Here is a 12,571-nt window from a genome sequence, read left to right as displayed (position 1 = left end):
AGGCTCCACTCACAAATGGGCACCACCCAAGGGAGAAGCCTCTACGCCACGGTCACCAGGGCTGGGCAGCTGCCTCCTGGTGCCCCCCCACAGTGCCCAGCACCAGTGCCCACAGCATGGGCAGGAAGCAGCCAGGGCCCTGGGCAGGAGCGAGCGGCCAGGCAGAGACCTCTCCAGGGCACAGGACAGTGACACCAGGCCTTCCCGCGGGAAAGCCAGATGAGCACAGCAGAAAGAGTGGGTGGAACAGCGCTGGCCACAGGGGCTGGAGAACCCACCACATTGACTCTGACCCCAACTTCCCCGGGGGGAGCCGGGGTCCCTTCCGCGGGTGTCCACTGTGATGTCCACATCAGGGCTGCCCAGGAAAGGAAGACCGGGAAGAATCAACCAAGGAGGCCCACGGTGGTGACCTGGGCTGGACACGGCCAGGCTGGAGCCACCTGACGCCATCTTGGAGCAGTCCGCCTGCCGGGTTGCATGGCGTTGACACCAACACCCCAGACAGCAGCTCCCATTCACTAAACTGCCCTGTGCCCTGCGGCAGGGAAGCCCTGGCCGTTCAGTTCACCCCTCCCTCCGCAGCCTGCGAGGCGGCAATACAGGGCCACGGAGGAAGCAGCAAGGCTCATAGGGGATGAGGGCCTCTCCAGGTGCCACCAAGGATGGGCAGGCAGGATCATGGGCTCATCCTGCCCAGTGGGGCCGGCAGCAGTCCTAAGCCCAGACCTGCCTACTCCCCACGTTTCCAGTGCCACGCCTCAGAAAATGAGGGGAGCCCAGAGAGTGGCCCTCACCCCAGGAGGATCCAGGACACCATGGCTACAAGTCAGCAGAGGAAGTGGGCCCACTTGGGGGCCTGGCCCATCCCCACCCGGCCCAGGCAGGGCCCTCTCTGTGGCCTGGCACTCCGCCAAGGTCCCCAGTGCCAGTCAGTGGCAAGGTGCACACAGGGGCAGAAGCCCCCAGAGCCCGAGGGCTGGTAGCAATGCAGCGGCCCCAGCACGGGCCAGTGCTCTGCCCTGCCCCCCAGGGCCAGCCCCCACCTGCTGCCAGCAGGGGACCTCATACCTGTTGTGACAAACTGGAAATCGCCTAGATGGTCCTTTCTAGGGTGCTGAGGAGCACCACCTAGGGCAGGGCCAGACACAGGCCCACGTCCAAGAGCTCTACAGGGCCCGGGGGGGTCCCCTGAGAGGCTACCGCTGGGGGAAACGGGGGTCCCAGGCTTCGCAGGGCCTATGGGTGGGGCCATGCCCACCATGGCTCCCGCCAGGTCGATACCCACCCACTGAGCATCTGGGGCTGGTCACAGTACGCAACAGGTGTCCAACAGATGCCAGAGAGGACCAGGAAGTCAGTGAGGAGTGAGGGGGAAACTGGGCCCTGCTTGCAGGCGGAGGGGAGCAGCTGGGGGCACACAGGCACACCAAGGCCTCCCATCCCCAGGGCAGGCCCACTGCCCAGCCAGGGCAGCTCCGGGTGGCACAGAGGCCGCCCTGGGCCCCACACCAGGCGTCCAGAGACAGCATGGGCTGAGCCTCAGCCTCTCAGCCACAGTGAAGTAGCGGGGAAGGGAGCCAATGGCCCCCAGGAGACCTCCCCAACCCCAGACGGGAAAGCAGAGGCGGCCACTGCGAGGTCAGCCTGCCTGCGCAGCAGGAACCTCACTCGGGCAAATACAACTGCCAATCAAGAGAGGGGTGGAGCCTCTGTTCAGCCAGGCCCCGCCTCCACCTTCCTAGCCTTCTCTTTTATTTTAAGGTAGGGTCTCGCCAAGTGGCTGAGCCTTGCACTGTGATCCTGCCTCAGCCTCCCAGATGGCTGGCACTGCAGGGGGGAGCCGCCATGCCTGGCTCGGCTTCCCAGCTTTCAAGATGGGAATGAAGACTTTACCAAACACCCCAGGCCTGGAAGGGCCCTAGGGCAGGGCAGCCTCTGACAAGGTGCCCTGCTGCAGAGGGTGTCCCGAGCCACAGCAGCCTGGCTCGCAGGGGAAGAAAGGAGCAGAAGCAAGAGCCCCAAAGGGCGCCACCCCTTACCGTGTGGGGCCGGGCGATCTGCACCGGGTAGGAGATGCCATGGGGCGGGTAGCGGGCCTCGGTGGCCCTCCACGTCTGTGCCACGGGCTGCGTAGATCCCGACATGGTGGCAGGAGCTGGGCCTCAGGCCCTGAAGAACGCTCTGGTGACCACCACTGAGGACTAAAGGCCAGTCCTTGCCATCTGATCACGGGCCACCGTCACAAGCTCCTGTGGAGACAAAAAAGCAGATGAGTGAGGAGGGCAGGCCCTGCAGGACCAGGACGGCCCGCTAATCGCCCACTGATCACCCGCTGGGGCTCCCCACCCTGCTCAATGGCCACTCCCAGCACGGGGCAGGGTACAGAGCCAGGCCCGCGGACAACGCACAGGCCTGGGGTCAGAGGGGACACTGCCCCTCCCAGGCCCAGGCCCTCGCCCACCCACCCCACAGCTACGGCTCCCCACGCCACAGCCACCAGGACTCTCAGCGTCCCCAGGGCAAGGTTCTCCAAAAGCCCCTGGCAGCTCCCGCATAGCACCAGCCCGGGAGGTGTGGCCAGGGCCAGCTGAGTAGGCCTCTGGTGGCAGCGGGGGCTGGGCAAGGCTGGCCTCTAGGGCCTCCTGCGGCCTCCTGAAGGATCACATCATGACATGAGGAGGGAGGGACCACGCAAGGTCAGGGCCACACCAAGAAAGGTGCTGCACCCTGGGCAGGTGACCGGGACTTCCAGGGTCACAAACAGCACCTTCTCAGGCAGAAGCCCCGTGGCCATGCCGCAGAGAACCAGAAGGACGGCCAGCCATCTTCCAGATGGGGCTGACCCCAGCCAGTGAGGGTTGGCCTTGGGCTGGAGAGAGCAGCCTGAGGGCCACCTTGGCCTGCCAGGACAGGTGCCAGCCAGTGGGAGGGCAGGGCTGCAGGACAGCGAGGCCACCCTGGGGACAGCTGGCCTGAGGCAGAGGCACCCTCCTGTGCATCCTTCCTTGCCCGCCCACGCGGGGCTCCTGTCACCTGCCACAGGATGGCTGCTCGCACAGGGAGAGCAGGAATCAGAGAAGGCCACCTGCAGGACAGCGAGGGCTCTCCAGACACTCGGCGCACAGCCAGAGCCAGGCGGCCCCCAGCATCTCCCTGGCCGCAGGACGGCTGCCCCCTAACTGTGGCCGCGGGAACAAGCCCTGCCCGGCCACCCCCAAGCTGTGTGGCCCGGGGCAAGTGGGTTCCCTTCTCTGAACCTCAGCTTCGGGGCTGCACAGCGGGTGATGTGAGGGTGGCACGGACACAGGCCTCCTGAGCAGGCTCGGCCCAGCCGCCAGCCACACCTGCCCACACCTGCTCTGTCCACCCTGCCAGACGTTCTCACCCACAGCCTCAACAGACGAGGGCACCACGTACAGCCCGAGCCACGGGAAGCAGCAGGAGAGTAGGTGGACGCGCGGGCAGGGCACGCTGGGAAGCTGGGGACGGCACACATGTGAGAACAGCCGAAGGCCTCCTGCTGCCCAGAGCGGGGCTGGACCACCCTCCCGACTGGCCCTCCCGAGTGGCCACCCCTCCTGCACTGCACGCCGGAGCTGGACCCCCACCCGCTACCTCCCAGGAGCCCTTGTGACACAGACTGCAGAGGGGATCCTGCGCCAGGAAACCCTCGGGCTGCGGCAGCCAGAGCCAGCAGAAGCCCAAGCTCAGGCTCGCCAGCACTGACCAGCATCGGGTGGGCAGTGACGGGAAGCCCAAAGCCTGCTCAGGAGCTCCAGACTGAAAGCAAGCGCCCAGTGACCACGGAGACCATGGCTGGGTCCAGAGTCAACGGGGCTTGGACAGCAGCGCGTGCGGGGAGCGCGGTCTACACGAACCTGGGGGACGGGGTCCTGGCCTCAAGCAGGACAGTGGCAAGCACGGGACCCACAGGCCAGGCAGGAGGAAGGGGAGCCCAAGGCCTGGCCAGGGCTCGGGGACGCAGCGCAGGGCAGGAGACGGGACATGGCCCTGCTACAGACCCAGCCCAGAAAGTCACCGACCCCGACACAGCCCAGGCCTCCAGGCAGCAACCTGTGGTCAAGACTGGCCACTGGAAGCCATAGTGTGGGGGGCAGAGCTGGGGGAGCAGGAGGGTCCAGACGTGAGCGGGCCAGACAAGGCCCTGCTATACCAGCAGCTGACCACCTGGGCCCAGTTGTCCAGAAGCCACAGGGTCCCCTCCCCCAAGTGGACACGCTGGCCTGAAGGGAGGGCACGAGGACCGTGGGTGGCCTCCAGCCTCAGCATGCCAGGCAAGCCACCCATGGGGACACACACCAGTCCTGCCCACTGACACCCGCTCTGCACATCCCACACCCCAGCTCCCGTGGGTGGCCACCCCACTCCCTCTGTCAGGCGCCAATCAAGCTGCTGGGACACAGCTGCTGGTTTGGGGAGGGTGTGACCCCAAGGCAGAGCCAACAAAACCCTCTCCCAGGAGATTCATTGGACATCAGGAAAGACGAGCTCTCCTTCCACTCGGGCTGTGAGGCGCTGAACACAACAGCACCTGGATCCAACTGTGCCTGAAGCTTTTTGTAGTTACATGAGTCTTTTATGCTAAACAGGAGAAACAGGGAGTCTGCTCGCGGCCAAGAGATGGAAGCCTAAACCCCTAATTTTAAGGGGCTCAGATCTCCCTGGGGTCAGCTCTCCACCCTCTGGGTCTCTCCTGGACGAGGAGAGACCCACGGACGAGGGCCCGCACAGGTCTCCACGAGGCCCGGGGTCCAGGCCGCCCACTGGGAGCTGAAAGGCCAGCCCTCCGTCACCCTCCGAGCCTCCTACAGCTGTGTGGCCTCTGCCCGGCGGCCTGCCCTCTCCGGCTAGGTTCCTCCGTTCTCCGGGGCTCCTGGTCAGTGGGGGGAACCCTGCAGCCCGATTCTGGCCCACGTCCAGCCTGTGGCCAAGGTGTCGGGGGCCCAGGGAGCCTCCCGCCTGCTGGGTCCCTCGCTCCCTGGCCAGGACTGCGGAAGGTGGAGGGCAAGAGGGGACCAGGCCTGCAGTGAGGGAGGCAGGGTCAGGGGTGCCTTCCTTCCTGGAAGGGCTGGACTTACTGACCCTGACCTTGTGCTGGACACTCAGGCTTGGCCAGGGCCCAGCACCACCCAGGCCATCCAGGGCATCCAGGGCCGGTAGGCCACCGGGGAATGACCACGGGGCAGCCTTCACAGCATGCTGGTTGTCCAGCAGCCCTGGAGGCCGCCCGTCCCCCTGCAGGGCACCTGGCAGGGCCCGTGCCACCCACCAGCCCTGGTGGCCCCGAGACCCCAGGGCCTGCGCAGCTCCGTCCTCAGTGGTTCCCATTCTACTGCCCTTGTCTCTCACAGGCCACTGGCCCCCGGGTGGAGGGTCCCCTAGGAATCCAGAGTGGTCCCACGCAGGGCCTGGTGCCGGGACGCAGGCATGTCTCTCTGGGGGCCACCCACGCCATCGCACCAGCTGGGACCTCCTCCTGCTGCCCCACTCGAATGCGGCACGGGGTAGCCTCTGCCTGGCCACCGCGGGCTCCCCCAGGGCCCCTCGCAGCAGGCCTGGCACAGGGGCCACCTGAGAGCTCTGAGGGCCCAGGACGCCGAGCCCCAGGGTGCGAGGGGGCCAGCAGGAGCAGACGTCTCCCCAGTCCTCGGGGAGATGAAGTAGGACCATCCAGCAAGCTGGCAGCCCACCCAACCTCTGTCTCCCCAGCCTCTGTCCCCTATAGAAAGGGCCCATTATGACATTACAGGCCAGGAACTGCAGTGAGCCAGAAAGGAGGCCAGGGCCACAAAGGGCTCATTGTCATGCAGATGACCGTGGGAGGGGCGGCCCCTCCCCACTCCCAGCGCCAGAGCTGCCAGGTCACACCCCTGAGCTTCCAGAAGACTGGGCATCTGGGAGCCCCAGATCTGGGCCAAGCGGGGTGCACTCTCCCTAACCTGGCAGAGGGCCCTCCCAGGTCAGAGCCAGATGCCCAGCACACAGAACCCGGGAGGAAAACTAAGGGCCTCCTGGAGACGACGGAGACGATGCCCTCTAGACACAGAAACACCACACATCATGATGCCATTTGTCTTTTAATGCTATGTGTCTTTGGACAAGCCACCTACCCTCTGTGTGCCTCAACAGGGGAAAGTGATTCCATGCCAAGCCACAGGGTTAGGTGTGCTGAAAGCCCCTTCCCCAACAAGCCAGCACTGCGCACGCCCCTTGCCTGTCCCTCTGCTTTATCCAGAAGGAAGGCAGGGGTCCCCCATGGCACTTGGCAGTACAGAACCTTGCAGACCTCCCAGGGCTGCCCAGAATGCCCCAGTCAGGCAGAGGGGCCCGTGCCCCGTGGAGTCCCCAGGGCAGGACCCACCTACAGGCACCGGGTGCCCAGGAGGCCCACAGGCTGGCAAGGGCAGCCCAGGCACTGAGGCAGGGCAGATACCTACAGCTACAGTGGGCGATCCCTGGGGGTCTGCACTGCCCGCCTATTTCAGGTAGAAACGGTCATCCCCGGACCAGCTCAGAAAGCGGGGCCTGGGAGGAGACGAGGTCCCCAGGGCAGCAGCGGGAGGGGTCCTGGGAAGACACCCTTGGGGAACCAGGAGGCGGCCCTCAGCCACCCCCCAACCCCAGCCCAAGGTTCTGAAGCCCCCACCTGGGGCACAGTCACACTCAAACATGGGGGGACCAGGGATGTCAGCCAAGCAAGCAGGGGCCGGGCAGGGTCCCGGAGAAGCATGTTCCAGAAAGAGTGCAAGGGTTCTCGGGCAGGACCATGCCCAGGTCCCCCGGGGACAGCCCACAGGCCAGGAGGTAGGGATGTCCCCAACCAAGTCCCTCCCTGCCCCTCAGGGCCCTTCAGGGCCGCTCTGGAGCCACAGGCATAAAGCCAGCCCTGCCCACCTCCTGGGAGGCCCAGGCCCCAGCTGTCACCTGAACCCCACTTCAGTGAGCTGAGAAGCTGAGCTCGGTGGCCCAGGAGTGAGGCTGCCAGACCCTCAGGGCCGCGGCCCAGCCCCAGCCCCAGCCCAGAGGTGGAGCAGGGAGGAAGAGGAGACTGGGGTCAGAGAGGGCCAGCCACCCGGGGCAGCTGCCCAGCTGGCTCCTGGCCCAGGGTCTAGCCTCTCGTGGGTCGGCCTCGGCCTCCCCAGGGGTCTCGGGGCACCTCCCTTCCGTGACCCTGGCATCAGCCTCCCAGGAGGCACAGGCGAGGCCCAGGGTTCCCCCACTCCACAGGGGGCACTGGGGCCGGGGGCCATGGTGGACATGAACCCAGGATGGCCCGGCCACCGTGAGCAGGCAGACCAGAGGCAGGCCAGCACAGCGAGGCCCCGGGACCCAGGACCCTGCCCCCCACGGTCCCTGCATGGCCAAGGGCCGCCGCCGCTGCCCCTTGCTCAGGGCTGGCCCTCACCCAGGGAGCGCAGTCTGAGCACTGGGTTCGAGCACTCCGTGGCACCGCAAGACTCTGGTGACGGCCACCAGCTGTGTGGACCTCAGCCCGGGTCCTGTGGCCTGTCCTTCATAGTGGGGTAACAGCAGGGGCAGCCTCAGCACAGCTATATGGCCCTCTCAAGGGACAGCAAGGCCTTGGGACTAGGGAAGGGACATGCGCCGGGCCCCCACTTCGGGAGCTGTTCCTGAAGTCCCAGGGGGGCCAAGGACACTCAGAAGAGGCCACTGGCAGGGACGGCCCTGCCGCCCGCCCAGGGGACTCCCCACTGCCTCCTGCTAGCCGCAGAGTGGAGGCCCCGAGCCAGCCACCGGCCTGGCATCCGGTGTGCTTTACAGACACGGGACGGCTGCCACCTCAGTGGGCCGGACTCCCGCCTGGCCCGGCCCGCAGGCCACAGGGCACCATAGAGGGGACCTGGCCTGGGGCTGGTGGGAGCTGTCCAGGGAGGGAGCGGAACGGCTCGCAGGGGCCCGGGGCCTCGCCCAGCCCAGGAGAGCTGGGTGTCTGCCACGCTCTGCCTCGCCTGAGGACCACAGACTGCAGGGGACAGGAAAGGACAGGGGACAGGAACCGCCCCAGCCACCCTGCGTCCACACACAAGCAGGCCCCGGGTCCCAGGGCCTGGGAGACTGAGCCTCCTGGAGGCCGGGAGCTGGACCTGAACCAGATGCTGACCTGCCCTTCCCTAACACCAGCAGCCGAGAGGCCAGGCCTCCGGGCCTCCCATGAGCCAGAGGCCTGTCTTACTGCCCCTTGGTCACACTGCCTCTGGGGTGGGGACCAGCCGAGTATCCACCTGCCAGATGAGAAAGGTGAGACTCAGCCCGTGAAGCGGCATGTCCAGGGCCACAGGGCAGGGGCGTGTCCAACAGGACGTAGACCCCACTGTCTTCTGCCCTTGTGCCCATGCCTGTGTGGACCCCTTTACTGTCCCACATCACAGACAAGGAAACCGAGGTCCGCAGCAGCCAGGGGATGGCCTGAGGCCACACAGCATGGGACAGGCCACCACAGGGCTCCACGGGGCCTGAGGAAGCAGCCTGCACACCTAGAGTGCAGACCACCACCTGCCAGGCTCAGAGTCCCCAGGGGACGTGCTGCTGCCCGCCACAGCTCCAGGCCCAGGCCTCCCTCGGCCTCCCTTCCTGAGGGCGCCCTGTGCGGGGCCCGCCCCACTCTCTAGTGTTTACCCCGCTGCCAAGGTCCTGGACAAGCCCGGGCCGGTGGCACTGATTTCAAACCAGACACAGGCACCAAGCCAAGCGCCACCTCAGTGGGGAGCCGGGCACCGAGGCCAGGCAGCATGGCCACACCAGGCCGCGCCAGGCACAAGCCTGTCCCAGGCCCCCTGGACCCCAGCGCACCCCGGCCAGGCACACCACACTCTGGACAATGCCGGGGTGCGCCGAGGTCCAGTGGGGGTGCACCGAGGTCCAGCGGGGGCACAAGGCCACCGTGCGTCTACTCCCAGGGGACCTTGCCACGCGCTCCCTAGACTTGAGCAACTCTGTCCAATAAGACAGCCTGGTCCACCGTCCCGCAAGCGTGGGGCCTGACCACATCTTCCCAGCTGGCTGAACGCTGCCCAGGTGGCCCCTGAGCCTGGCGACAGGGCTGGGGCTCCATCCACTTGACTCCAGAGACCCTGAGTGGCACCCCCAGCCCACGGCCCATGGGCTATAGCCCCCCAGCCTGTGGCCGCCCTCCCTGGACCTGGGGCCCAGCCACTCCTCTTACCGACCACATGACCGGTCTTGCTGGCAGCTGGGAGCTCCGCTGGCAGGAGCCCCGCTCACAGGGCAGCGGGCGGGGGGCGGCCGTGCCAGCCGGGGGGCAGCGTGGTGCACGCACAGGGGCGGCCACAGGCCTCCAGCAGACTCCCAGCGGCCAGCCGCAGGCCCATCCTTCCTGCAGGGCCGCCGCCAGGCCCGGGCAGCAGCTCCCTTCCCGCGAGACTTGGGCTCCCACCCCAGCCGGCGGCCCTGCAGGGGCCAGGGGGCAGGTGGACCCCCAGGCTCCTGCACGATGCTCCCCGACACCGGAGCAGCAGAGACCCTCAGGGACAAGCTGCGGGGACCCTGACCCCACGGCCAGGACCCAGACGACGGGCCTCAGGCTGGCCTCGCCTCCGGCCGCCGGGCCTACAGCACAGAATTACATAAGTGATCTCCGCTGGGTCGGAAGCCAGGGTAGGAGCGTCCTCCAGCCCTGGCACCCGGGATAATTCCTCATCGCCATGGAAACCTGGCGGGCCGCCAGCGACTCGCTCAAACACCGCGAGGCCTTTTTATAGCTCGGCTGGAAGCCTCTCCACTCTAGCTCGGGAGCCAGCCCGTACCCTCCTTTAACCCGTTCCTCCCAGCTGGCCACACAGGCTCCCAGCACCGGCCCAGGTGGACAGGCCCTGCCCGACCTCCTGTCCTGCAGGGTCAGACGGCCGAGGGAAGTACTCCTATCCTTTGAATCTCAGGAAAAGAAGACGCGGCACAGAACGCCGACTCGAGTCATCTAGGTGACCGGCACAGGGAAAAACACACAGCCTCCAGGCCAGAAACGACGGAGCCCTGGCCGCGGTCCGCATGTGACTCACAGACAAGTCTGAGCGCCTCTGGGTGTCAGTCTGCCCCTGCTGGAGGGCGGGCGGGCGGGCCTGCCGTCCACAGGGGCTAGGGGCTGAGAGGTGGCAGCGGGGCTCAGGGAAAGCTGCCCAAGCTCACCCACAGTCTCGGGTTCACTCCCACGAGCAGTGGGCACATCGCTGGGCACCGCGTGGGCACCGGCCTGGGGTGCAGGGAGGCAGGACCAAGGGTGGTGCACTGACACAGGCGGGCAGGGAGATCAGGGACAAGACCGAGGGGACTGGACTCAGGGGACAGGAGGGCGGCCCCCAGCAGCTCGCACAGGTCCCCTGGGCCACATTAAGTGCCTCACGGGCTGGCAGGCCATGCCCGCCCACCCACCACAAGGACCAGATATCCAGGACAGGAGGCACCCAAAGGACAAGCGGCCTGCCCAGGCCTGGGACCGCCTCTGGGCAGGCCCGTTTGTGCCCTCCTTGCCCGCGGCAGAGCCGGCAAGGAGGCCGCAGGCTTTCACTGACCTGCAGGTGACCAAGCCCAGACTTCGTCGTCAGGCCCCCTCGGCCCTCAGAGACCACCCCAGGGAGATCTCCAGGCTCCCAAGACCCGTGCCCAGGGCAGACGCGGGCCCGTCCCTCTGAGGGCTTCTCTTCTAGGTGGGCAGCGAGGCCGTTCTCAGCCCGGAGCTCCAGGCGAGTGTCTGCAGCCAGGGACTCACCCAGCTACGGGGACAGGAACCCAGAGCAGAGGAGGGTCCAGTGGCCGGGCTCACACCACCAGGCCAGAGAGCACGGGCTGCGCGGTCCTGTTGGTCAGCTTGTTCTGGACAGAGACCCACTGCAGGCCTTCCCAAAGATGCCCTGGGACCTGGAGGACAACGGCCACCTCACAGTGCCCACCACCGGTGTGTCCCTTGTCACTCACAGCCTCGTCCTGCGTCTGCCCTGTGAGATGCGGACACTTGTTGAGTGGCTTCCAGACGAGAGCCACAGGTAGCTGCTTCTGAACAGCCCATCATCAAACCTGAGCGAGCTGGGGTCCAAGACACACTGGCCCGTGGTCAGCACTCACAGACACCTCGTCCCCAAGCCCCTGCAGTGACTAGACATGGCCAAGGTGTGCCAACGCGGCCCTCCAGGGACCCACCTGCATGGAGCACTTTGGGGTGGGCAAGGTCAGCGATGCCACCCACCAGGGACCAGAGCCACGCAAGCACCGGGCAACGGCTCCAGAGAGGACAGGCCAGGTGGCCCAGGCAGGGTCCCCAGCCTCCCGGGGTTGGTTCCATGCAGGCGCCTGCCTCTGCCTCTCCCAGGATCAAGGGAATGCACCCTTCAGGTGGACAGCACTCGAGAGGACCAGACCCAGACACGGCCAGGCCACGGTGGCGCACTCTGCACCCGGGAAGAGACCCTGCTCTGCACCCTCCACCCAGGCTGCAGCTTCCTGGCGGGAGGGGCAGGGGTCAGGTCAGAAGGGACGGGGTGAGGGAGGTGGGGGACGGGGCAGCGAGGAGGAGGGAGGCACTGAGCTCAGGCCTCGGCCTCCTCATCCGAGAGGCCTCCGTGGAGAGGCTCGGGCCACACGGCCTCAGAGGGACACGATTCAGCCACAAGGACGGACGGACGGACATCAGCTAGGATGGCGCGAGGTGGTGCCCAGCCCTCCCCCATGGGGTGAATCCAGAGGTGGAGAGCAGGCCAGGTCGCCAGGGCTGGGTACGGCGGGTGCGACCCCTGGGTATAGCTATCCTTCCGGGTGCCCGGAACATTCTGGAAGGAGGAAGCAGGGTGAAGCCACATGGTGGCCGGTGGCCTATTCGGGATGGTCAACTCCATGTGATAGAGAAAGAGTCACTGCAGAGTGGACCATTCCAGACCAGCGCTGCCCGCCTGGGAGCCTCTTCCAGTCAGGCCTGGGGCTATTGGGTGCTTGGCCAAGGTGTGCGGCCCTACTGTGTGCTCGCGGCCCTACTGTGCGCTCATGGCACTGGAACTGCCCAGACAACAGAGCTTTAAAAGTTAAGTGTGATTAAAACAAAATCCACGCTACCCTGGTTTCCAGGGGCTGCAGGGACAGGGCACCACAGCCTGGGTGGCTGAGAACAACGGCCAGCGGCCCGCCCACAACTCTGAGGGCCAGACCTGACATCAGATGTCAGCAGGCCTCCTTGCCTCCCGGGACACACAGGACCCACCTCCCTTCACCTCGTGGCTCCCAGTGTCCCTGGCGTGTGGCCACTCCATTCCAGCCAGCTTTGCCTTCACGAGGCCTCCGCCTGCCTCCTCAGAAGGACACTGGTTGTCGGACTTGGGCCTCCCTAGTGCAGGCTGGTCTCAAGGACCTGGCCTTCATCACCTCTGCCAAGGCCATTGATCCAAGAGGTCATATTCCCAGGTTCCAGCGGGGACCACGTGCCGACCACACCACCACCCACACTCAGTGAGGCATCACTGCCCTGGCCGCCCTGGCCACTCTGGCCACCGTCCCATCCACTGCAGGCTGGAGCCAGGGCAGGCCC

The 12,571-nt window shown here is 66.5% G+C and overlaps 1 protein-coding gene across 16 annotated transcripts in view; it reads right to left on the bottom strand.

The window, feature by feature from the left end:
* Positions 1 to 12,571, bottom strand: part of Ncor2 (nuclear receptor corepressor 2) — a 138,499-nt gene that overhangs the window by 97,155 nt on the left and 28,773 nt on the right. For 15 of the 16 annotated variants that reach the window (XM_077796068.1, XM_026402991.2, XM_026402993.2 and 12 more), the window contains one exon: positions 2,043 to 2,252. In XM_077796068.1, the coding sequence (XP_077652194.1) occupies positions 2,043 to 2,147 (105 nt within the window). In that variant the 5' untranslated portion in view covers positions 2,148 to 2,252. Of the gene's footprint in view, positions 1 to 2,042; positions 2,253 to 9,208; positions 9,604 to 12,571 lie in introns of those variants that run through there. The other variant, XM_077796069.1, reaches the window with a different exon arrangement.

Source organism: Urocitellus parryii, chromosome 3 (assembly GCF_045843805.1).
Source record: "Urocitellus parryii isolate mUroPar1 chromosome 3, mUroPar1.hap1, whole genome shotgun sequence".
NCBI lineage: Eukaryota > Metazoa > Chordata > Mammalia > Rodentia > Sciuridae > Urocitellus > Urocitellus parryii.
Note: the sequence above shows the minus strand (reverse complement) of the source record. Positions and strands in the feature narration are given on the sequence as shown.